General features: G+C 43.7%; 1 protein-coding gene across 1 annotated transcript in view; it reads left to right on the top strand.

The window, feature by feature from the left end:
- The window catches only part of LOC126416774 (iron-sulfur cluster assembly scaffold protein IscU), a 57,155-nt gene extending 30,321 nt beyond the window's left edge, over positions 1-26,834 (top strand). Inside the window, exon 4 of the mRNA XM_050084632.1 lies at positions 26,284-26,834. Within this exon, the coding sequence (XP_049940589.1) occupies positions 26,284-26,369 (86 nt within the window). The 3' untranslated portion in view covers positions 26,370-26,834. The remainder of the gene's footprint in view (positions 1-26,283) is intronic.
- The last annotated feature ends 324 nt before the right edge of the window (positions 26,835-27,158 follow it).

Here is a 27,158-nt window from a genome sequence, read left to right as displayed (position 1 = left end):
AGTGCTGGAGGGCAAAATACTTATGCAAAGGTTCAGAACTCCTGCTAGGAGGCCTGTCCTGCCAACCGTGCTGAACGAGGTGAACAACTTACTGCAAAATGGGATCAGCAGCAACAGCAGCTATTACCCCTGGGACCCCGTAATAGGGAATCCTTCCATTATACATTGCGCCTCAACATCTAAGTAAAAAAAAAAAAAAAAAAATAAAAAATAAAAAATAAAAAAAAAAAAATTCCATCCCGGTCGAAAAATAGGATCTGACCACCTTTGGAAGCCGGTACAGCACACCGGTCTTAGCATGTTGCGCAATAGGCTGGAAATGTATATCAGAGTTTTAGCGAGACAAACAAGCCCAACACTGGAGGTGATGTGCTGCTTTGTCTGGCAATGAAGCAGAAGGATTAAACAATGTAACCAAGGGTTTGTGGTCAGTAATGAGGTGGAATTTAGACCCATACAGAAACACATGAAAAGTTTTTGAGAGTGTAGACTATAGCACGCACTTCCTTTTCGACTTGGAAGTAGTGCTGCTAAGCGGAATAGAGCGTTTTTGACATGTATACTATAGGATGTTCAGAATCATCCACATGTTGATGTGTGAGAATGGCCCAGAGTCTGTACTGAGAGGGGTCTGTAGCTAATACCAGGTCGTGGTGAGGGTTGAAAGTAGTCAAACAAAGAATATAATGTAACTTAGATTTCAAAAGTGTGAACATGTGCTTGCAGTCTGGCATCCACTGGAAAGCAACTTTTTGTGGAACAACTCGTGGAGATGATGGGCCAATGCGATTGCACCTGGAATAAATTTGTGTCAGTAAACAGTTTTACCTAAAGTTTGGAGTTCTTGGGACATTTGTAGTGTGTTGTAGAGCTGTGACTGTTGTGACATGATGGCTTAAAGGCTTAACATCATCCTGAGAAACCTCAGCCTCAAACCCCAAGTACACAATGAATGGCTAAAAAAAGTGTGACTTGGCCAAGTGGCATTTCTACCCTGCAACACGAAAGACCATGAACAAGGTGTAACAATAAAATTGAGAATATAATGAAATGGATAGGGGGGAAAAAAATCTATTCACCAAGCGGTGGCAGGCACACACAAAAGGTTTAACAAGACTGTAAACCTGAGAGCTTGAAGGTGGAAGACAGGGTAATATGCAAGACAGAGATTACTACTAAAACATTGTGCATGAGTTAAGAAGAGTAAAAGCTAAGAGCATAGCATTGTGTGTAACAAAGGTGGGTGCGGGGACAGCGAAAAATAGACAGGTGAGAAAATGACGTATGTAGAAAACTAAAATGCAGTGAAGAAAGGAATAGTTAGTGTGAAGAAATGCTAAGACAGAAGAAACTAACGTGAATTAAGGCCAGGTGGATGACAAGAACCAAGGAAATGTTGTAGCACTAATTTCTACATGTGGAGTTCTGAGAAACTAGTGTCCAGGGGAAGAATCCATATGGTGTGTGGGGTGAAATAGGCACCGAGGTCATGGCTGTCATGTTGTAGAGAATGCTCTGCAACAGGATATTGTGTTTTGCCAGTTACAGTGTTGGAATAGGTGGTGGTAGGAGGTTGTATAGAGCAAATCTTGCAGCAGGGATGGTCATAGGGGTAGTAGCCATAGGGTAGAGAGATGGGTGCAGAAGCAGTATAGTGCCGGACAAGGATATTGTGGAGATTGGGAGGGTGACGTAAAGCTATTATAGGTGTGGCGAGCAAAATCTCAGACAGAATGGATCTCATTTCAGGGCATGATATTAGGAAGTCCTGGCCTTCTTGAAGTAGCTGATTAGTACATCCCAGACCAGGATAATACTGAATGACCATGACCTGTGGTGTGCTCCGAAGTTTTTTTTTTTTTTTGAGGGATCAGCTGTACCAGGGTTGGAGGTGATGGCCCAGGAAATCTGCTTTTGAATTAGGCTGCTGGGGTAATTACTTCCAGTGAAGGCCAAGGTGAGACTGGTGGTGTATTGCTGTAAAGAGTCTACATCTGAACAAGTACATTTGCTTCGAATGTCAAGGCTGTATGGGAGGGAACGTTTGACATGGAAAGGATGTCACCTGTCAAAATGTAAGTGCTGTTGTTTGTTAGTAGGTTTAATATGGACGGAAGTGTGTAGCTGGCCATCTGTGAGGATATCAATATCAAGGTAAGTGGCTTGGGATTCAGAATAGGACCATGTCAAATTTAATTGGGAGAAGGTATTTAGAGATTCCAGAATTTTAACAGGTCAGCTTCACCATGATTCTATATGACAAACGTGTTGTCATTGTATCTAAACCAAACCAGGGGCTGAAGCCTTATGGATCCCAGGAAAGGCCCCTCCAAGTGACCCATGAAAAGGCTGACATAGGAAGGAGTCATCCTGGTTCCCGTGACCATACCTGTGATCCGTCTGTATGTCTGCCCCTTAAAGGTGAAGTAATTGTTGGTAAGTATAAAGTTGATTAAGGTCAGCAAGAAGGATGTCATAGGTTTGCAATTAGGTGGGTGCTGACTGAGGAAATGTTCAGCAGCAGACAGGCCATGTACGTGGGGGATGTTGGTATAGAGGGAGGTGGCATTAGTGGTGACAAGCAAGGTGTGTGGTGGGAGGGAGACAGGCAAGGATTTCAGACGATCTAGAAAATGGTTGGTGTCTTTGATGTAGGAGGGGAGTTTTTGTACTATGGGTTGCAGGTGTTGATCAACTAAAGCAGATATACATTTGGCGGGAGATTTGAAGCCAGCAGCTATGGGACAGCCAGGATGATGGTGTTTGTGGATCTTGGGAAGAAGGCAAAAGGTGGGGGTTTGTGGTTTGGGTGAGGTAAGAAGTTCTGTGGATTGAGGTGTAAGTCCTTGTGAGGGGCCTTTAGGAGGCACTGCAGGTCAGTTTGAATCACAGGGGTGGGATCTTGATGGCAGAGTTGTATGTAGAGGTGTCACACAGCTGGCATAAACATTCACAAACATACTCCTGTCGGGCAAGTACCGGAGTAATCAGCTTGTAGAGAACGTAGAGCCTGGAGTTCTGGAGAGAACAGGTTAGGGTCATGTTGCAGAGACCTGAGGAAGGGTTGTAAAGCAGTGCTGGATGTGAGGAATTCTTGGAAGGCTTGTAAGGGATGATTTTGAGGTATTGGTGGTGGGCCAAGTTGGGATCGCGGTCAGAACTGTTAAAGACAGGATTTAATGTCAGGTTTGCTGTTAGAAAGGTTTTGGGACTGAGTTGCAAAGTGATATTTGCAGTTGACATTTGTTCAAAGGAAAGTAGGTCCTGCACCAAAGCAGTGTGATTAAATGCTGGTTTAGGACTGAAAGTGAGACCCTTGGATAAGACAAATAATTGAGGAGCGAAGAGTGCTTTAGATGAGAGGTTGAGAACACTGTACTGTTGTGACTGGTTCTTGTGATTGAGTTATTACTGATTGGGAGGCCTTGGTGAAGGCTGTGGGATGTTAAGGAGGTTACCCAACCTCGGTTTGTAGGAGAAAAGTGGTGGTTAAAGGTGAGGCTGTTTCGGGAGTTGCAGAGGGACAGGAAGGGAAATACTACTGTTGAGGTAGTTCAGGAGAAGATGGGATAGTTTTTTGAGGTGAAGTATAGCATGTTGTTGCAGTCTAAAGTTGGCTTGGCAGATGATACCATCCAAGGAAACATTAAGGCCAGGTAATTGCAACATTTTGGAGGAGAGAAGTCTGGAGGAGTGGAAACTGGCAGATGAGGCATATAGGTCACAGATTAGTCGTGTAGGTGCAAGAGATTTCTGTATTTGAAACTGTAAAAGAGCCTAGTGTAGAGTAGGATTACATCCAGAAACAGGGTTTCCAGTGATAAGGCTTTGGAAGTAACACCAAAGGACAAGCAGGTTTCAAGAAACAGAATGTGGGACCTTAATCTTGATAGTGCAAAAGCTTGTTTTCGAGAAGAATGGACGTAATGTGTGATGAGATTGATCATGGCAAGAGAGGACTTCTCCCTGTCCCCCTCCCCCCCCCCCCCCCCCACACCTTCATTACATATAATACACTTGGCTTTTCATTCTCATTAACTCGTGGATGATGTTATAGCAGTAATCTCTGTTTTGCATATTACCCTGTCTTTCACCTTTAAGCTCTCATGTTTACATCCAATGCAGTCCCCAATAGTCTCTTTCCTTATCCCGTCCAGTAAGTCTCCCCTGACCCCGGGGTCTGGGTGACTTTCCTGAACTGTATCCCTTTTCCTAAACCTCTCCAATCCTTTACCTTAACCGCTCTTTCCTCCCCTTTCAACACTTCTGCAAGGAGGAGGAGCCACTTGCTCCGAAAGCTTGTAATAGTTAAACCATTTTGAGTGTATAGTTTTTATCTATCCATTTACATGAACAAGGTGTGAAAGTTCTGTAAATGCTCTTCTGTGGAGGCACACATCATAATTATATCAAGAGATATTTGATGCAACCCAGAACAGACATTGTCAGTTGTTCCAAAGAATTCTGAAAAATTGTTGGGGCACTAGCCACACTGAACAGGAGGTGCTGATATTGGTACAACCCAAAGAGTGTGTGAATCACAAGGAGCCATTCTTGTCATCCAGTAGAGCCTGTAAATAGGCTTCAGATGAATCAGTTTTGGAGAAAAACTAGTCCCTTGCCAGTTAGCCAATAACTCATCCGAAAAATGCAAAGGGTAAAGTGTGAATGATAGTTTGTGTGTTAAATGAAACTTTAATGTTGCGACAGAGGTGAAGCTGACCAGTAGGTCTTTTAAGTTATTGGGGGGAGGGGGGGGGGAGGGTACACCACTCACTTGATGTAATAGGCTGTATGACTCCTAATGATGTCATCTTGTCCCATGCTGATTTCACTTGAGCCACTGGAATAGGGCGTGCATGAAAAAAAGCGCGGCCGTGCCATTGGTTTCATGGTAATGTGAGCTGCAAAATTAGTGGCACAGCACAACCTATCTGAGAAGAGACACGAACTCGGAAGACAGAGAATCTAACTGCCAATAAGGGACAATGTCTGAAATGAGGTGCACCTTATCTGAAATGGAAAAACCAAAAGCGTTGAAAGCAACAGACCAAACAATTCATGGATGTGAGCACCATTCACTACCAAAAAAGTCAAGGAATAAATCACAGAGTTATACATTGTGGGAGCTAAGTTGCCACAGAATTGGATATGTTGGTTGTTGTAACTCGCCAGCTGTTGAGTAACTAGAGACAACACCAGATCCCAAATCCACATAAGTTTGTGAGTTCAGTAAAGTCATGGCTGCACCCTTGTCTGAGCACTTTGCCCATCATTCACACATCAGTAACAGTTTATTATGATTCGTAAGTGTTGGAGATGCACAATTAACGTCCATGTCTGCAGGTGGGGGCTGGGAATGATACACACTTGTAGCAAACTGCCCAGTGCTCTGGGGTGTGCGGCCCTCTCATGTTGGACGAAATAATAGGGGCAAGATGGGAGCGCGGAGTGCTGTCATTACTGTGGTTGCTTGGCACATCACTGTCCAGTGCAACATTGAAGCTGTGTTTATATGGCTGCCACATCATTCTCCTCCCTCCCCTCCCCCCCAGCCCTCCCCACATTCCCCCCATCTCCCATCTCCCAAGAACGGAACTGACCAGTGCCCAAGGACCACGAACAGGAACCACTGCAATGATGTTGCATGAAGCCTCAGCTGTTCACCAGCAGCACAATATGCCTCAAAAGATTGAACAAGAGCAAACATGGATTCTTGTAGTGTAGTGCTTGTTGATGCACCTCCTTGTCAGGAGCCAACTGAATGATGGCATTATGGACCATAGAATCATCATAGGAGTCACGCAGAGCATTGGTAAAAACTGTTGTTTGCAACTGAGGACTTGGAATTCGGCCGCCCAAGCCGCAAAGGACTGGTAGGGCTGTTTATGATACTGATCGAACTCTTTACGCACTGCAATGACATACGTATCTTTGACAACAACTGAACATAATTTGTTGAACAAAGGAGATGTGGATTCCTGGATTTGGAAGACTAACACAAAAACTGATAAATTTGAGGAGAAATCCAAGAAAGGAACAGAGCTTTACACATGTTTGTGTCAGTGACACCAAAAGCGACGAAGTGTTGTCAAAGCTGCTTCTCATAAGTCTGCTAATCTTAGACTGCATCATTGTAAGGGGGAAATGGCAGCAGATACATTGGCAGTGTGGGAGTCTGCAAAGTCCATACAGCTGACAAGTTAATGATAGGCACTGTAAGAGTACTGCCTCCATGGACACAAGAACTGAAGGAACAACCAAATAGACGAAGTGAGCACTACACTCATCTCCAATTTTAATACTGTAAGACACAAGCAACAGCACTGCCATGATGAGCCAAAGGTTTTTTTTTTTTTTTCAATGTACAAGCCAACAACAATTGAGAACATACACATGCACACAGATATAGAAACGATCCAGTTATGTTACAAGCAGTTGCTGACAATTAGTATGAACACAGCAAGAGGGAGGGAGAGTGCCAGCTGCCCTTCTCTTATAAAGAGCACTTTTATTTACATCTTTCTGCATTACTTTTCATCAAACATTTTGGCTATAGATACACAAGTATGCTTAAAAGCCAGCACGGTAGCCAGTCTTATCATGGGGGGGAACATCATCTGGCCTCTTGACAGAGTCCATTGAAAACATAGGGGTGGCACTTCTTGATGCCAGAGCTGTTAACTCCTCATGTATGCCAAGGAATAAGTGTTAAGTCTTCCTGGTTTACCAGGGTTCCAGGCAATGACCATCATGCCAGATGACCTTTGCTGTGGCCAGATGATGCCAGTGAGGAGAGCCCTTGATTGGAGTAAGTGGCATCAGGATGGACATTCCACAGAGGAAAAGAATCAGATTAACTCAAAACGATAGCCATAACAACTCTGCTGTCTCAGTAGAGAAAAATCCTGTGATCTGGAAACTTATAACTGTATTGTGTTCCCATCTTGAGCAACACCAAGGGATGAACAACTTAGCAGGATGAAGAGTTCATTTCATCCACCAAATCAGAAATGTCTGAAAGGCGATAGGATAGATACAGGCACTTTTTCTATGGTCCACCTTTGAGACTTTTTTGTGCCTGTGCTTTGTTCACCTGTGTTCCTGTTGCATCATTTAACTTAGCTGTGAAAATTCTGGAGGGCTTTGCACAAGAACTGACCTCGCAAACCACCTCCAATGTTTGTTAATTGTCCAGGCCAACAGTGCCCATGTTAATCATTCTGCTCCATACTCAGAAAAGAAAAAAATCCAAGAATACAAAATTATAGAAGCCAGTGGTTGACCTCTGTGGTGGTGGGGCTGTGTTGTCAGAAGTCAGGAAGCAGGTAGTTCACCACCACGGGCGGAGTAATGGTGAAGCTCTGAGTAGAGGTCTAGTTGTTGTCTGATGTTCTGTCATGAAAATAGCAATGTCAGAATATTCACTTATTGCTCAGCAACCTACAACATGATTAGAGAAGCAAACGCTCCCAAAGTGTAAGCTGTGCATGGTTGGCAAGGTTCTGCAGTCAGAGAGCAGCTTTTCTCTGGCCACCGGCTTCACTGGTCAGATGAACTGGTGATAACAGTGACTCTAAAGATGTTGCCTGCAGCAGTGGACAGGTAGTAGTCCGTGATGGCAGGCTAAAGGCAGCCATGTGACTCAAGGCAGGGTGTGCCGGATACATACAGTTGTGCTGTAGACTTAGCATGGAGAAGGCTTCTCTTGCCATGCAAGAGAAGACAGACAGAATGGAATTTGACAGCACACAGGTGATGATGGCTGAACGGCTGCATGGCACCAGGTTCAAACTGTAGACCACAAGGGTAGGAGGCTGCCAGTGACTGAAGTAGGCACCCGGGTGGCACACCAGCTAGAGGACACTGATTGGCAACATCAGATAGTTGACTCCATGCAGACTCATGCATTCGCATAGAAACTGGTGGCTGTTGGACTGCTTACTTCTGTGTGGATATAAGTCCATGTTTCACTTCAATACAAAGCTACATTCTGGACAGACACCTTCAGAAAAGACTTCCAGACATTTAAATTTATATTCTGTGTTAACAAATTTCTCTTCTTCAGAAATTCTTTGCTTGCCATTGCTATTCTATTTACTTTACTACCCAAATAGCACAGATCATTTACTGCTTTTAGTGTCCCACTTCCTATAATTCCTTCAGCCTCACCAGATATAATTTGACTACCTTCCTTTACCCTTGTTTTGCTTTTGTTAATGTTCATCTTACACTGAAGCATCAAAGAAACTGGCATAGGCATGCGTATTCAAATACAGAGATGTAAGCAGGCAGAATATGATGCTGCGGTTGGCAACACCTATATAAAACAAGTATCTGGCGCAGTTGTTAGATTGGCTGCTGCTGCTGCTGTTGCTGCTGCTAAAGCAGCAGGTTATCAAGATTTAATGAGTTTGAACATGATGTTTTAGACAGTGCATGAGTGATGGGACACATTATCTCAGAGGTGCTGATGAAGTGGGGATTTTTCCCGTACGGCCATTTCACAAGTGTACCGTGAATATCGGGAATCTGGTAAAACATAAAATATCAGACGTCACCGTGGCTTGTAAAAGATCCTGCAATAACTGAACCAACGGTGACTGAAGAGAATTGTTCAACATAACAGAAGTTCAACCCTTCTGCAAATTGTTGCAGATTTCAGTGCTGACATTGTGTGTGAACCATTTAATGAAACATCATCGATATGGGCTTTCGGAGCCGAAGGCCCATTGTGCACACTTGATGACAGCACGACACAAAGCCGTACACCTCGCCTGAGCCTGTCGACATAAACATAACTGGAAACGGGTTGCCTGGTCAGACAGACGAGTCTCACTTCAAATTGTATTGAGCGGATGGATGTGTACAGTACACACACACACTTGTGAATCCATGGACCCTGCATATCAGCAGGGGACTTTTCAAGCTAATGGAGGCTCTGTAATGGTATGGGGCGTGTGTAGTTGAAGTGATACTGGTCCCCTGGTCTGTCTAGATACGACTCTTGACAGGTGGCACTTACTTAAGCATCCTGTCTGATCATCTGCATCCATTCATGTCCATTGTGCATTCCAACAGACTTGGGAAATTCCAACAGGAGATTGCGACACCCCAAACGTCCAGAATTACTACAGAGTGGCTCCAGGAACACTCTTCTGAATTAAAACACTTTCGCTGTCCACCAAGCTCCCCAGACATGATCATTATTGATAATCTAGGATACCTCTCAACATGCTGTTCAGAAGAGATCTCCACCCTCTTTTACTCGTATGGATTTATGGACAGCCCAGCAGGATTGATGGTGTCAATTCCCTGCAGCACAGCTTCACCATTAGTCGAGTCCATGCCATGTCATGTTGTGGCTCTCGTGCCTGCTCGTGTTGGCCCTACATGATATTAGGCACGTGTATCAGTTTCTTTGGCTCTTTAGTGTATTTCCTCCTTTCAAGACCCTGTTCAACTGCTCTTACAAGTCCTTTGCTGTCTCTGACAGAACTGCAATGTCATTGTTAAACTGCAAAGTTTTTATTTGTTCTCCTGCCCCGAATTTCTCTTTTGTTTCCTTTACTGCTTGCTCATTGTACAGATTGAATAACATCTGGGATAGGCTCCAACTCTGTCTCACTCCCTTCTCAACCACTGCTCCCCTTTCATGCCCCTCAACTCATATAACTGCCATCTGATTTCTGAACAAGTTGTGAGGTAGCCTTTTGCTCCCAGTATTTTACCCCCACCCCAGTTGTCAGAATTTCAGATGTTATTCCAACCAACATTGTCAAAAGCTTTCTGTAAGTCTACGAATGCTATAAATGTAGGTTTTCCTTTTCTTAAACTGTCTTCTGAGATAAGTGATAGTGCAGTATTATCTTGCGCATTCATACATTTCTCCAGAATGCAAACTGATGTTGTCAAAATTTGACTTCTGCTAAATTTCCATTCTTCTGTAAATAATTCGTGTCAGTGTTTTGCAACCATGACTTATTAAACTGATTCACATTTACTTTCTTTGGAATTGAAATTGCTACCCTCTTCTTGAAGGTTGAGGGTATTTGCTCGTCACACACATCTTACATACTAGCTGGAATAGTTTTGTCGTGGCTGACTCTCCCAAGGATATCAGTAGTCTGCAGGAATGTCATCTATTCCAGGGATGTGCTCTTTCAGATGCCCTCGTAGTATCATCTCTCTCATCTCATCTTCATCTTTCTCTTCCCTTTCCATGAGGGGCATTTGGAAATGATTTAGAATTGGCTTGTTTTACAAATACTTCTCAAAATACTGGCTTGTCCTCTTGTAGCACAGTGAACCGATTCTAGTACACCATGCATGTTGTGAACATTGTGTATAGTGAAACGACAGTGCTTTTTTGTTGTTGTTAAGCATCAAAAGCTATGGGTAAGATGGAAGGTGGCTATCAAGGACAAAGATGGATAACATGGTTTTTGTGGAAGGAAGGAGTCAAAACAAAAGGTGTACATAAACATTCAGTTGTGGTGTGTGGACAAGAATTTCCTGCACAGAACACTATTCACAACTATATCTACATACATACTCCGCAAGCCACCAGGGGAATGTGGCAGAGGGTACCCTGTACCACTACTAGTCATTTCCCTCTCCTGTACCGCTTACAAATAGAGTGGGGGAAAAACATCTGGATTGCCGGGTTCTCTAGTGGAAAGGAATCTACATGCTTGAATGCGAGTACTGGTTGGCCCTAGACATTTTGGTCTTCAGGGAACATTGAAGTTATCAGAGTTAATTATGGCTGATACATGCTTAACCTTTGATGAACTGGAATGGAAAACAGGTGCTGGTGCTGCAGCCCTGCACTCCGTTATTCATGACTATTTGGATATGAAAAAAATGGGCGCACATTGGGAACTTCCCACAGGCCCGGAAGGAGAACAGAGTTGGAGTATGTCAGTGACTGTCAGCAATGAAGAATGCAGATGTAGATTTTTTTGGAACAACTGAGGCCTGGTGACATTACCAGACACCTGATAAGTCATCCACCCAGTGGAAACATCCTGATAGTCCCTGGCCCAAGATATTTTGTGCTGCTCAATTTGCTGTAAGCAGATGATCTCAGTCTTTGGGACATATGTTGCATACTAACAATGGGCTGACTTGTACAAGGAACAACTGTCAACAGCAGGGTGTACTGTGACACCCTTACGTGGCTTAAAGTGGTTTAAAGGAGTTCTCCTTCAGAATGACTGCAAGGTTGAGTTCATTGTGGTTCGTTGTTGTGCCAGAACTTCTGTATTCAGCGGATCTTTCTCCATCAGATTGTGCATTATCTGATGATATGAAGAATCCGCTGCTAGGTAAGAAGGTAAGCAACAACAAATAATTGCAGGCAACTGTCCACAATTGGGTGCATAGGACCCCCAAATGATTCTGTTACGCAATAATGAAGTTACCAGGAAGGTGGCAGATGTATGTTGAAGTCACTGGAGACTCTATTGAGAGATTCCATGTACATTGACTCATGTGTATCAAAAAATAAAGTACAAAAAACTACAATTTTAAATCATTTCCTAATGCCCATCATATAATATTGCCTTTAAGTTGATTCCTTTGTGTAGCCTCTATGTATTTCATTCATTTTCTGCCTTTCGGCTTTCTCTTCTTTGCTTGGTACTGGTTTTCCATTTGAGATATATATAGATGCTTGTTTTCCAGCTACTCTTACTTTGCCATTTTGCACTTCCTGTCAATCTGATTTTTTTTTCCCCTATCACCTGCTTCATTTGCTGCATTTTTACATTTTCTACTTTCATCAGTTAAATTCAATATCTACTGTAATATCCTGGAATTTTTATTGGGCCTTGTTTTTTTACCTACTTGACCCTCTGCTGTCTTCTTTATTTCATATCTCAAAGCTACCCAGTCATCTTCTACAGTATCCCTTTCTCTATTTCTGTCAGTTGTTGCCTCATGCTCCCTTTGCAACTCTCAATGACCTCTGACTCAACTTACCTATGTTACACCTCTGTAATTTCTTACCCGTACGCAATTTTTGGTTTTAATGTACAGTTTATAACCAATAAAGTATGGTCAGAGTCCACATCTGCTCCTGAAATGTCTTTGTTTACAATCTGGTTTCAAAATCTTTGTATTACCATTATATAATCAATCTGAAACTGTCCAGTGTCTCCCATGTATACAACCTTCTTTCATGGTTGGTAAACCAATTTATTAAATTGTGCTTTGTGCAAAATTCTACAAGTGGCTTCCTCTTTTCATTCCTTTCCTCAGTCCATACTTTCCTGCTCTTCCTCTTCCTACTCCCAAATTCAAATCACCCATCACAGTTAAGTTATCCTCTCCTCTAACTACCTGAATAATTTATTTTATCTAATCATATATTTTTTTCAGTCTCTCTGTCTACAGATGTAGTTGCCATATGAACTTTTACTATTGAGGTGGGTATTGGCTTCATGTCTGCCTTGGTTATTATAATGTGTTCAATGTGCTATTCATAGTAGCTTACAACCTATTCCTATTTTCCTATTCATTATTAGATTTGGATGAGGTGGTGCAGGAAGCGACTTCTGCGATTATAGGTGCCACAGATCCAACAATACCTTTTGCAACAGGCCTCCCCTGCAGACACCTGCACGTTGATAGTTCAGTGAAATAGTTAAGGCCATTATAGAATGGGGAAGAGTGTGACAGTATCATAAATACCATCCCATTATGACTTAGTTAGTTACATTCAAATGACTCAGAATGAAGTTGTGATTTTTAATTTAAAAATGGAGAAAAAGTTGGGTACAGTGTGTCTCCTGAGTATGCATACTCCATCTCGAGCATCTATGTCTACATGGCTACTCTGCAAATCACACTTAAGTGCCTGGCAGAGGGTTCATCGAACCACCTTCACAATAATTGTCTATTATTTCACTCTTGAACAATTCATGAAAAAAATGAACATCTATATTTGTCTGATTTCCCTTATTTTATTGTGATGATCATTTCTTCCTATTTAGGTTGGCATTAACAAAATATTTTTGCTTTTGGAATAGAAAGTGGATAATTGAAATTTCATAAGATCCAGCTGCAATGAGAAATGCCGTTGTTTTAATGGTGTCCACTCCAAATCCTGTGTCATGTCTGTGATGCTCTCTCTCCCCAATTTATTGATAATACAAAACGTGCTGACTGTTGAACTTTCTCGGTGTACTCTGTTAATTCTATCTAACAAGGATCCCACACTGTGCAGCAATACCCCAAAAGAGGACAGTCAAGCATAGTATAAGCACTTTCTTTAATAGATCTATTGCATCTTCTAAGTGTTCTGCCAATAAAATGTGGTCTTTGGTTCGCCTTCCCCACATCATTTTCTATGTCTTCTTTGCAATTTCAATTGTTCATAATTGTAATACCTAGGCATGTAATTGAATTTACAACTTTTAGATTTGATTGATTTATAGTGTAACCAAAATTTAATGGATTCCTTTAACACTCACATGGATGACATCACACTTTCCATTATTTAGGGTCAGTTGCCAGTTTTTGCACCGTACAGATATCTTTTCTAAATTGTTTTGCTATTTGTTTTGATCTTCTGATGACTTGAATAGATGATAAACAACAGCATCATCTGCAAACAATCTAAGGCAGCTGTTCGGATTTTCCCCTAACCCATTTATATAGACAAGGAGCAACAGAAGGCTTTTAACACTACCTTGGCGAATGCCGGAAATCACTTCTGTTTTAGTCGATGGCTTTCCTTCAATTACTACAAAGTAAGGAATAAATTTCGATGTATTTGTGGACTACCCACAGATCTGTCTAGCATTTCTCTCCACAGATCTATAGTATTTCTCATAAAGGGAACATTATCACAGACTTGTGGCCATCATGGAATTTCGTGCTGCATACTTTGCAGAAAATTTGCATCCCATAGTTACTGCCCTATCTTTGCAAATTATGGACACTGCATAGAATGTTACACTTGTCCTTTTACTCCCATCTCTTATAAACATATAATGCTTCTTTTAATGAATAGGAACTCAACAGTGCTTTAGCTTCACACAAAAAAATATGTCCCTCAGTTTTGACAGATTTTTCAACCAGGTGCTTTAACACCTGAACAACAGAAGTTGAGTATCCTGGAGACTTTTTAATTGGATATTACAAGAGGGAGTTTCTCCGTCCAAGTGAAGGGAGATCATTGTGGTACCTACCCTGAAACTGAGAAAAGACACCCTCAACATAGATAACTACAGATAGATTGTCTAACATCTACTTTATCTAAATTATTAGAAATTTTGGTGACTATTGGGGCATAGTATCGAACTGGTACTTTCTTAGACATCCAAGAATATCTATCTACCACTGACCACCTTCTGAGACTAGTCTGCAGTCAGACGCCTTTGCACACTGCCAACACATTGCATTGTATTCATCGATATACAAAAAGTGTAAGATACTACATAGAGCTATCACATTTTGTCCACATTGTGTAAAATGGTATATTAGGATTGGCTAACAGTTTTTATAAAGAACTTTTTCTCATTCAGACTGTTTCCTGTACCAATTTGCATGACCCTTAGCACCCGATATGTCCAGGAGAACAGTCCCACTGGGATTGGTGCTACCCTCTTTGCTACTGCAATCAATGTTACTGTAACTATTGTGTATTCCACAGTCTCAACAGTATCATATGTAGAAGACTTCTGTATATATGTACCTCTTCATCACTTCATTCTACAGAACCACCACCACAAATGCTGTACAAAGGGCACAAGATTGGGTCCCCCCAGGGGATCCACAACTCTTTTGTGGATACGTGCGTAGCGAGCACGGGGCCCCGAGCTAATGTGGCCTTCCTTCCTTTCCGGGCTGCATACCTTCCCTTTCCGCATCCTTCCCCATCCCCTGTCTTCACCCCCCCCCCTCACCTCTTGCTCTTTCCTTCACTTTCTCCCCCTCTGGGAGTATGGTTTGCGCCTACGTCCGGAGACGGACGCTTGTAAATGTACCGCATTCTTCTTCTTCCTTGCTTGTATGTCTTCTTCCTTCCTTTGTCCATCTCCTTTCCTTACCTCTTCTCTTTACCCTTTTCTCCGCTGCGGCGTTTGAGACCCCCTCTTCTTTCCTTTCCCTTTCTCTTTCTTCCTCCCTGTGCGTGTCTGAAGGCCGACCCACGCACTTCCATGCGTAGCTGGTGACGGGGTAACGCGTAATTCCCCGCCCCGGGTAGACAGGTAGGACACGTACGTACCCCCTGGTAAAGGCCAGGCCCAGGGAGGGGTGATTACCCGAGCTGATACCTTCCGAAAGTGCCGATTGGTCCCTCCGTCCGTATGTCGGGAGGTGTGACCTGAGGTGTGAACAATCACCTAAGGCGGGTGTGCCCTCGGTGAGGGCCCCCACAAGGGAGGAGCGCGCCATCGGAGACGCCGGTAATCATGGGGGATTCTTCCGCAATGGTTTCCTCACCTTCCACTATGTCTGCTCACAAACGTAAGTTCACTGAGTCTCAGCCACAGACGGTTCTTCCATCGTTGCCACAGTTCCTTGTTGTTTCTCGGTCTGACGAAGGTCACGACTTTTCCACGGTCAACCCTTTCATTATTCAGAAAGGTGTCGACGCAATTGCGGGTCCTGTAAAGTCTTGTTCCAGATTACGGAATGGTACCCTGTTGTTAGAAACACACAGTGCCCTCCAGGCTCAAAAATTGCTGCGTACTTCTCTGCTCCACACCTTCCCTGTCCGGGTGGAACCGCACCGTACCTTAAATTCCTCGCGTGGAGTCGTTTATACACGCTCCCTCGATGGATTGTCTGACGAAGAAATTCAGCACTACCTGTCTGACCAGGGCGTCACCGCTGTTCATCGGGTTACGAAAAGGGTTGACTCGAACATCATTCCAACCCGCACTGTCTTCTTGACTTTTGACAAAGTTCAACTCCCATCAAAAATCAAAGCAGGCTATGAGATAATTTCCGTTCGCCCTTATGTCCCAAACCCTACGCGTTGCTATCGATGTCAGCGGTTTAATCACACCAGCCAGTCCTGTTCCAATCCGGCCAAATGTGTTACGTGTGGCAGGGATGCCCATGAGGGTGCTTGTCCACCTCCATCCCCTCGCTGCATCAACTGTATGGGTGACCACGCTGCTTCCTCTCGAGATTGCCCTGTTTTTAAGGACGAAAAGCTGATCCAGGAAATAAGAGTGAAGGAAAAGGTGTCGACCTTTGCTGCTCGAAAGTTACTCGCCAGTCGACAGCCCACCGTGCCTCAGAAAGGAAAATACAGCGCTGTCCTTGCTTCTTCTCGGCCAACAAAGGAGGCGGCCACGCAGACTTGCGACCTCACATTTAGTACCACGGTCGTCAGATCGGCCAGCGCAAAGATCGCCCGTTCAACCTCACCTCTTTCGCCTGCCCACTCTATGGCTCACCCTTCGTCGGGTTCTGCTAAATCTCGAGCCCAAAAGTCAGACGCCAAGTCTACAAAAAAAGAGCATTCTCGTGAAGAGTTTTTACGTACTGCAACTTCACAACCATCGGTTCCTCCTTCATCTAAACATACCTCCAAGAAGGCTACGAAGAAACACAGTTCCTCTCCTTCTCCGCCAAGGCGTGTCCCATCTACAGCACCACCTGGCGGAAATCGCCCTCGGCCATCTTCTGTGTCGCCGAGGCGCACTGTTGGTGGCCGGTCAACTGGCCGATCGTTGGTGGCAGGAGCTGCTCCTGACCAACCTATGGATCAGGATCTTCTGCCTTCGACTGAATGCCATTCCATGCTGTCGGTCGCAAGCTCTGAGCAGTCGTTGAGTTGACAGCACCCTTGGTGCCGTTCCTCCATTTTCTGTTCACCCTATGTCCATTATCCACTGGAATATCCGCGGCATTCGCGCCAATCGGGAGGAATTGTCGATCCTCTTACGATCCTACTCGCCGGTCATCTTCTGTCTTCAGGAAACAAAGCTGCGTCCCCATGACCGCTTTGTTCTCCCTCATTTTCAGTCCGTCCGATATGACCTCCCCTCAGTTGAAGGCACTCCAGCCCATGGAGGACTCATGATTCTGCTCCATGATACTCTCCATTATCACCCAATCCCCTTAAACACTTCCTTCCAAGCTGTCGCCGTCCGTCTTTCCCTTTCTGGATACACGTTCTCTCTTTGTACGGTATACATTCCATCGTCTACACCAATGGCACGAGCTGATCTCCTTCATCTTCTTGATCAGCTTCCACCCCCCTATTTGCTGGTTGGGGACTTCAATGCCCACCACCCGCTTTGGGGATCTCCACATCCTTGTCCACGTGGCTCACTATTGCTAGACGTCTTCCACCAAGCGGATCTAGTCTGCCTCAACACTGGGGTCCCTACATTTTTGTCTGCCTCCACGGCAAATTTATCCCATTTGGACCTTGCGGTCGGTACTGTTCCGCTAGCTCGGCGCTTCGAATGGTTCGCCCTTGATGATACACACTCGAGTGACCACTTTCCATGTGTTCTTCGACTGCAGCCTCAACTGCCATATATGCGCTCGCGACGCTGGAAGTTTGCCCAAGCCGATTGGACACTTTTTTCGTCTCTAGCGACATTCGATGCCCGTCGCTTTCCCAGCGTCGACGATGAGGTCACACATTTTACCGACGTTATTCTCACAGCTGCGGAACGTTCAATACCACGCACCTCCGAATTGCCCCGGCGCCCTCCAGTTCCTTGGTGGAACGAGGCCTGCCGTGACGCAATACGTGAGCGGCGACGTGCTCTTCGCATTTTCCGTCACCATCCAACTTTGGCCAACTGTATCCGATATAAGCAGCTCCGTGCGCGATGCCGTCGCATCATCCGCGATAGCAAGAAGGCAAGCTGGAAATTCTTTACTAGCTCATTTAACAACTTCACTCCCTCCTCGGAAGTTTGGAGTCGGTTGCGACGGTTCTCAGGCGCGCCTAGTTTCTCCCCAGTCTCTGGGCTCACTGTCGCGCATGATACCTTAGTGGACCCCGTCGCAATTTCTAACTCATTGGGTCAGCACTTTGCTGAGATTTCGAGCTCTTCAAATTACCCGCCAGCGTTTCTCCCGAAGAAACGTGCAGCAGAAGTGCGGCATCTTGCTTTCTCCTCTCAAAATCGCGAAAGCTACAATACTGTTTTCTCCATGCGCGAACTCCAACATGCACTCTCTACTTCTCGCTCCTCCGCCCCAGGACCGGATGGTATTCATGTCCAAATGTTGCTGCATTTATCAACCCATAGCCTGCGTCACCTCCTTCGCCTTTATAATCGAATTTGGACCGACAGTACCTTTCCCAGGCGATGGCGGGAAGCTATTGTCGTTCCCGTTCCGAAACCTGGAAAGGACAAACATCTCCCCTCTAGCTATCGCCCCATTTCTCTCACGAGTAGTGTCTGTAAGGTTTTGGAGCGTATGGTGAATTACCGTTTAGCTTGGTGGCTGGAGTCCCGCAGTCTTTTAACACCAGCCCAATGCGGATTCCGAAAGCATCGTTCTGCTGTTGACCATCTTGTTGCTCTCTCCACTTATATCATGAACAGTTTTCTCCGGAAACGCCAAACAGTAGCAATATTTTTTGATCTGGAGAGAGCGTACGATACCTGTTGGAGAACAGGCATCCTCCGCACACTGTTCTCTTGGGGCTTTCGAGGCCGGCTGCCCCTTTTTCTTCGCGAATTTATGGCAGAGCGCACATTTAGGGTGCGGGTGAACACTACTCTCTCCCGTACTTTCTCCCAAGAAAACGGGGTACCCCAGGGCTCCGTGCTGAGTGTTGTACTGTTTGCCATCGCCATTAATCCAATTATGGATTGTCTCCTTCCTGATGTCTCGGGCTCCCTTTTTGTGGACGATTTTGCGATCTACTACAGTTCTCAAAGGACCAGCCTTCTTGAAAGACGTCTTCAAGGATGTCTCGATCGCCTCTACTCGTGGAGCATCGAAACCGGCTTCCGTTTCTCACCCAGTAAGACCGTTTGTGTTAATTTTTGGCGACGTAAGGAGTTTCTTCCGCCCTCCTTACATCTAGGTCCTGTCAACCTTCCGTTTTCCGACGTCGCTAAATTCTTGGGTCTTATGTTTGACAGAAAACTGTGCTGGTCCTCCCACGTTTCCTATCTTTCGGCTCGCTGTCTGCGTTCCCTTAACACCCTCCGTGTCCTGAATGGTACCTCTTGGGGAGCGGACCGGGTGGTCCTTCTCCGCCTCTATCGCGCCTTAGTGCGCTCGAAATTGGATTATGGAAGCATAGTCTACTCCTCTGCTCGGCCGTCTATTCTTCGGCGTCTCGACTCTATCCACCACCGTGGATTACGTTTAGTGTCTGGAGCTTTTTACACCAGCCCTGTGGAAAGCCTTTATGCTGAGACTGCTGAACCTCCGCTGTCCAATCGGCGGGCAGTCCTTCTGAGTCGTTATGCTAGCCATCTGTCTTCCATGCCTGCTAATCCAGCCCATAACCTTTTTTTCGACGCCTCCTTTGATGTCGGGTATGCAGGCCGCTCCTCCTCCCTACTACCCCCGGGAGTCCGCTTCCGTCAACTGCTCCATTCTCTTTCCTTCCGCTTTCCTAAAACCTTCTTGCAACTTGGGGTACAGCACCGCCTTGGCACCGTCCCCGGATCGACTTGCTGAGAGACCTATGTCAATTTCCCAAAGATGGTACCCCTACACTTGTTTACCGTCGGGCATTTGCTGCTCTATGTGCACAAATGACGGAAGCCACATTTATTTACACCGATGGCTCGAAAACATCGTTAGGTGTAGGGAGTGCCTATATTGTTGGCGACACCCCAAATCACTTTCGGCTTCCCGACCAGTGTTCGGTTTATACTGCAGAGCTTTACGCTGTTCTCCAGGCTGTCCACTACATCCGCCGCCATCAGCGGATACAGTACGTAATCTGCTCAGATTCTCTCAGCTCTCTCCTAAGTCTCCAAGCTCTTTACCCTGTGCACCCTCTGGTCCACCGGATTCAGGACTGTCTGCGCTTGCTCCACCTGGGGGGCGTCTCAGTGGCGTTCCTCTGGCTCCCGGGACACGCTGGTATCTGTGGAAATGAGGCGGCCGATATAGCGGCCAAGGCTGCAGTCTCTCTTCCTCGGCCAGCTCTTCAGTCTCTTCCGTTTACCGATCTACGGAGCGGTTTATGTCGCCAAGTTACTCATTTATGGCATGCGCATTGGTCAACACTTCCCCACAATAAATTGCGGGAAGTGAAAGCCGTTCCTTGCGCTTGGACCTCTTCCTCCCGAACGCGTCGTCGGGAGGAGGTAATTTTAGCTCGACTCCGGATAGGGCACTGTCTTTTTAGTCATCGACATCTTTTAAGCGGTGATCCTCCCCCACTCTGTCCCCACTGCTCTCAGCTGTGGACGGTCAGACACCTTTTAATTGAATGCCCCTATTTTAATCCGTTACGCTCCCGTCTACAGCTATCGCCTGATCTATCGTCGATTTTAGCAGATGACACGCGCTCAGCTGACCGCGTTCTACAGTTTATTAGTGACAGTGAAATGACGTCAGTCATTTGAAGTTTTTTTTTTTGTGGACAACCAACCCCTTTCTATAGTGGACTTTTAAGCATTCCTTCTGCCTTTAGTTTCTCCAATTTTCTGACTATGTTTCCATTGCTGCTGATTTTAAATTTCGTTTTTTTCCTGTTTTCTACGTCACGGGCTGGGCGCTAATGACCATAGAAGTTTTGCGCCCTAAAACCACAAACACAAAAAAAAAAAAAAACAAGATTGGGCCCAGAAGCACAGCCATTCTCTCTCACCAACAAAATCTCTTGTCATGCATTTTTTGCTCTCTGTTTTGACACCAACATCTCCTAGAGAACGAATTCAGTAGTTTTAGTAAGATTTTTAGAGACTTAAATCTGTACATCATCAACTGAAACTGTACTTGAGAGACCAGCTACCAGTAATATTTGACCAATTTTGCTTTTTAGGATTTATATTTGTAGTAAAGTAATGTGGACATCTTGGAGAACAGATTTAGTGGTTTTATAAAACGCTAATTTTTTGTCGCATGTCCAGCTGATAACCTCCTTGTGGATACGGGCATCTCACGTTTGAGAGTGCGACACCAGTTCATCCTTATCAGCTATGCAGTCACTATCAAGCAGCAACCAAAACACCCTTGTTACCCAATTCTGTTCCACAATGAAAGGATCTTTCTGCTCCAGAAAGGTAGACCAGCTGAGGTATGGCTTTGGAAGCCCATGTAGAGAACTCCTACTCTCCCACTTGCTTGTATGCAAAGAACCTCCTCTTGGACTCCCCCATGTTATATTCCCAGGTCAGGAATAAGGAAGGACATGCATTGTGGCACAAAGGGAGCTACAGACCCCACCACTTGCAGGTGGATGTATAACTCTGTACATCATGATTGATTGTCTACGTCATGAAACTGTATATGCAGATGGTTCTAAGGTCCATGGCAGTGTCAGTTTTGCACATGTATTTGCAGGAGGGTTAATGTTCTCTGCTGAAGATGTGCAATACTTTTACGGCAGAACTGACAGCTATATTTTGAGCTTTCCAATAATTGAAAACTCTGTTGAAACTGAACCTCCTTGAATGTAATGCTCCTTGAGTGGATTGTAAGAAGTAGAGCAACGCTACTCATGAGACATGCTTGTCTCCAATGTTCATGATCTGTTATGCCACCTCAAAAACTTTGGATGCTATGGATTTAATTAGGCTATAGACTTGCTGACAGTTTGGCCAGGGATGCATTCACAATGAAAACATTATGATTTTGCACCAGGTACTGTTTTTAACTTACATTTGAGATCATATCCTGAGCCCAAACTCTTTGCCTTTACAAATGTCTGCTTGTGTCTGTGTATGTGCGGATGGATATGTGTGTGTGCGTGTATACCTGTCCTTTTTTCCCCCTAAGGTAAGTCTTTCTGCTCCCGGGATTGGAATGACTCCTTACCCTCCCCCTTAAAACCCACATCCTTTCGTCTTTCCCTCTCCTTCCCTCTTTCCTGACGAAGCAACCATTGGTTGCGAAAGCTAGAATTTTGTGTGTATGTATGTGTTTCTATCGACCTGCCAGCGCTTTCGTATGGTAAGTCACATCATCTTTATATATACGAGGGTTATTCCAAAAGTAAGGTCCGATTCGCCGTAACTATTGAAATTTGGCGCCAATGACAAAACACGCATGCGCGCCGACTCCCGGCAAGCCTTGCGCGTCAAACGCCGCCATTCGCTTTGTTACTGTTGCTGAGTGTAGTTCACAGTGTCACTTTACAATGTTTAAGACAATTGATCAGCCCGCCGATTGTGAAGTAAGGGCAGTGATACGGTTTTTGTCTGCAAGAAACAATTCAGCGGCGGAAATCCATCGGCAGATTACTGAAGTGTACGGTCCTAACATAATGAGCGACAATAAAGTGCGCAAGTGGGTGCGAGCTTTTAATGAAGGACGTAATAATGTGCACGATGAACCACGGTGTGGCTGACCATCAGTGATTTCAGACAATTTGGTCAATGCGGTTGACAAAAAAAATTCGTGAAGATCGCCGATTCACTATTACAGACGTAGACATGCATTTTCCGAATGTGAGTAGAACAACTTTGTACAGAATTGTGTCTGAACATTTGAAGTTTCACAAATTGTGTGCCCGTTGGGTTCCCAGGCTGCTTACTGAGCCACAACGAATGAAAAGAATGGCTTTTGCTCTTGATTTTTTGGAGCGATATCATAAGGAAGGTGACAGTCTTTTAGACAATGTTGTCACAGGGGATGAGACATGGGTTTCTCACATCACTCCAGAGTCTAAACGTCAGTCAATGCAATGGCGTCACACGTCATCGCCAGTCAAGGTCAAGGCAAAGCAGACAATCTCAACACATAAGGTTATGGCGACTGTGTTCTGGGATAGACGTGGAGTATTGTTAGTCGACTTTATGGAGAGAGGAACAACGATTAATAAAGCCGCCTACTGCGCTACCCTGACTAAACTTCGACGTGCAATCCAGAATAAGCGACGTGGTCTTTTGTCGTCTGGAATCTTGTTGTTGCATGACAATGCCAGACCCCACACTGCAAATGAAACGCAAGCTCTGATCAAGAAATTCGGATGGGAACAGATGGACCATCCTCCTTACAGTCCGGACCTGGCGCCAAGTGATTTCCACCTGTTCCGTTACTTAAAGGAGTTTCTCGGCGGCAAGCGCTTCGACACAGATGATGAAGTGAAAGAAGCAGTTAAGGACTGGTTATCGTCACAGGCGGCCGATTTCTATAACATGGGCATTCAAAAGCTTGTTGAACGATGTGACAAATGTTCAAATAAGTATGGAAGTTATGTAGAAAAATAGATAAAGATGTAAGGAATGTAAATAAAACAATTGTTTTGTAAAAACATTTTAGTTTTGATTTTTTTTTTATAACCGGACCTTACTTTTGGAATAACCCTCGTATATATATATATAGGGAAACATTCCACGTGGGAAAAATATATCTAAAAACAAAGATGATGTGACTTACCAAACGAAAGCGCTGGCAGGTCGATAGACACACAAACATACACACAAACATACACACAAAATTCAAGCTTTCGCAACAAACTGTTGCCTCATCAGGAAAGAGGGAAGGAGAGGGAAAGACGAAAGGATGTGGATTTTAAGGGAGAGGGTAAGGAGTCATTCCAATCCCAGGAGCGGAAAGACTTACCTTAGAGGGAAAAAAGGATGGGTACACACTTGCGCTTGCGCGCGCACACACACACACACACACACACACACACACACACACACACACCTGTCCCATACACCCTCCCACCACCACCTATTCCAGTCCTGTAACCCGGAAGGTGTACACGATCAAAGGCAGAGCCACTTGTGAAAGCACCCACATGATTTACCAACTGACCTGCCTACACTGTGAAGCTTTCTATGTGGGAATGACCAGCAACAAACTGTCCATTCGCATGAACACACACACACACACACACACACACACACACACACACACACACAATCCATCCACACATATACTTTGCCTTTACATATGTCTGCTTGTGTCTGTATATGTGCAGATGGATATGTGTGTGTGTGTGTGTGTGTGTGTGTGTGTGTGTGTGTGTGGGTGTGGTGTGTGTGTGTGTGTGTGTGTGTGTGTGTTTTTTTTTTATTGTGTCTATCTACCAGCGCTTTCCTGTTTGGCAAGTCACAGCATCTTTGTTTTTTATATATATATATTTTTCCCCACGTGGAATTTTTCTCTCTATTATATGTAACAAACGGACATTTTCCATCGACACCAAGTGTCATGTAAAAGATATGATGAGCAAGATTTGTGTGGGCTGACTCCAGCCATGTGCTGCAGTAAGGAAATTGCAAATATTGACTGAAACAACAGAGAAAATGCGCATGACAACCCATAGGAAAGGCACAAGGTATATGTATGATATTGATTTCAATAGGGAGTGAGCATGGAGAGGAACCACTTCTCACTGCAGATAATACACTGCACTGAGAGGCATCCAGCTTCACAGTGGTACACAACTGCACTTTTACTTTTAGATTTAAGAACCTTCATCACTATTATTGGGTGTATTGCCTCTCCTTTTAATCTAACTTGTGAAAGCGAAACATGATAAATATTAATCATGAGAAGTTCAATAAGATTAGCAATCCTACAACTTCTGTGTATTGTATTTCACTGACTGCAGCTGGATAAAGTAACTGTTAATCTTATAATCAAGACCTTTTAAATAATCAGCATCATATTTGAGAAACTTTCTCCATTTCATGTCCAGAAAGCATGAGCAGCACTGGGAAGAGACGTCAAACCAATAAAAAGGCTGTATAATGGAACCCTGTAATTAATACAGCTCTCTATCAGCAAGCAAAACACTTTCCATTGTATTGTGTCAGCAGATGTTGCAAATTGTGAAAAGAATTGTTGGAAGAGGGGGGGTTGTGGTGGTCTGAAGTATAATGAAAAGTGTGAATGGCAAAAGATGCAGGGAGAGAGGAAAAGAAGCTGCATGTATAGTAACTTTTGATCCACTTATATTGCTGAAATATGCCAAGGTAGGCTTCCTTAATCTTAATGTGATCATATCTACCGACCCCATGTCCTGCTACAAATATAAATATTATAACTGCAGTATGCCTGCATGTAAAGGCCAGGCAACAATGTTTCTCATGAACCCTGGATTCCATGCACTTTTAAAATGGTGCTTTGTGGACTACTTGGAGCCACAATTGTTCTGTTCCATTCACAAAGCTGAATAAAATATTACAAAGCATCAAAACTGCCTAAATTTGTGATAGCTTTCACACCATTAATGAAATAGCCTGTTACGATAATGTTTTCTCTTGAATCCTGACAAAAAGGCAGAGGGAATACCTTTGTTTGCAAGGTTGCCCTGGTTCACAGCAATAAGTAAACCACTAAAAAAAAAGTAAGAGAGTTGCCCAAAGAAAGCCACTGACATCATCAGCCATACTAAAATGTTTAATTTAAAACACCTGAATAAGAAAAGTTTTGCCGTAAAACCATATGGCCATCGCACTTCTGTGTCAGTGTGACACACACATGCAGGTGAAGTTGCATCTGAGGAAACTGAAAACGAAAATGGTAAGTATCATACGGTTTTGTACACTCCCAGGAAGGAGAACCTTTTAGTTTAACAGAATCAATAAAAAATTGAAAATTTTTTCCATACATTAAACCAGTTTCTGTTACCACATCCTGAAGCATTTGTCGCATGAGCAATCTAGTCTTATTCGATATAGCACTGTAATTCTTAAAGGTATTTGACAGTGCTTTAAAAGATGCTAAAAACTTCTGAAATATATAAAGTTCCAAAACTTTTGGATTTTAAACATTAATACTGGTGTTCGCTCTGCTTAATAATAAAATTAGCAGTTCAGTGAACTAAACACATGTTAAAATGAGTATTGGTCTTGTTCAATGATACCACCCTGTTTAACCAATAGGAACTGGGGTACCAACAGTCTTTTTCTTCTGAAAATGGAACTTCCACATTAAAGCTGCATGGGCATTCCTGACTTCAGTATTTTAATGCTGATCAGATATATTTTAATGGTTGCTTCATTTAATTTTATTGTTGTAAAGCTTAACTTTACATTGACACTGTATGTGTTACTATTGAGATAATCTGTGTGTGTAATCCTGAAGTGTTAATGAAATTGGAAATGTGTTTTTTTTCTGTGCTCCATGTATGGATTAATTCCATATTGGCAGCAAAGGAAGTATAATAGTTACATTTTCTTTCTTTGGCTTTTTCAGTGTTGGCAGAGGATGCTATAAAGGCAGCTCTATCAGATTACAAGATTAAACAGGAATCACTTTCAAAAGACAAAGGAGAAGAATAAGGACTCATGATATAAAAAATTATTCAGAAAATGATTTTAAGATTAATTCAAGGTTTGTATTTGATGAAGCATCGAATAAAAAATAAAATACAAAAATTTATGAAAATACAATCCGTTTATGAAGAAGCCATGAAATTAGTAAGCAGCTTTATTTGGCATATAACAGCTGCAGTGGATTCACATATGTGATATTTAATTTTAAAATTTCATGTAAATATATTGTGACTAGATTAATATTCATTAATATAAAGCTTAATGCACTTGATATAGGTGCCTGTTTCATGAATGCGATGACGCATTCTCCTTTAAGAGGAAGTAGGAGCTTTTCTCTGTAAAGTTGAAATTTTAAGTTATTGCAAATATTGCCTCTGTCATTTGTTTCTTTCACTGAAATTTTCTTAGGAAACACAATTATAAAGAAATATATTTGTATGACAGTATGTAGAATAAATGCTTTACACATAATTAAGGAGTTTCATTTTTATGTCTTTTCTGATTACCTGTGAGACATGTAAATACTTCATTATATAATTCTTTCTACAGCAGTAGCCTTTATTCTCAACAAATTGGGGTTTAGTAAATGGAAGGGGTAGTATTAATGAAAGCAAGTAAATTAAACATAATTAAACATACTTTCCTTATTCATGAAAGTGGAAAAATTTGTGTTAAGGTTGTGGTATCAACATTCAATACCACACTTGGTATGGGTTGCAGTTATCAACCGCGGTCCATACCAGTATTGCTGGACCCGCGATCCGTGACTAGTGCTGCTAGCGCCGCTCCGGGGCT

Source organism: Schistocerca serialis, chromosome 8 (assembly GCF_023864345.2).
Source record: "Schistocerca serialis cubense isolate TAMUIC-IGC-003099 chromosome 8, iqSchSeri2.2, whole genome shotgun sequence".
Taxonomy (NCBI): domain Eukaryota; kingdom Metazoa; phylum Arthropoda; class Insecta; order Orthoptera; family Acrididae; genus Schistocerca; species Schistocerca serialis.
This window is presented reverse-complemented; position numbering and strand designations above follow the sequence as displayed.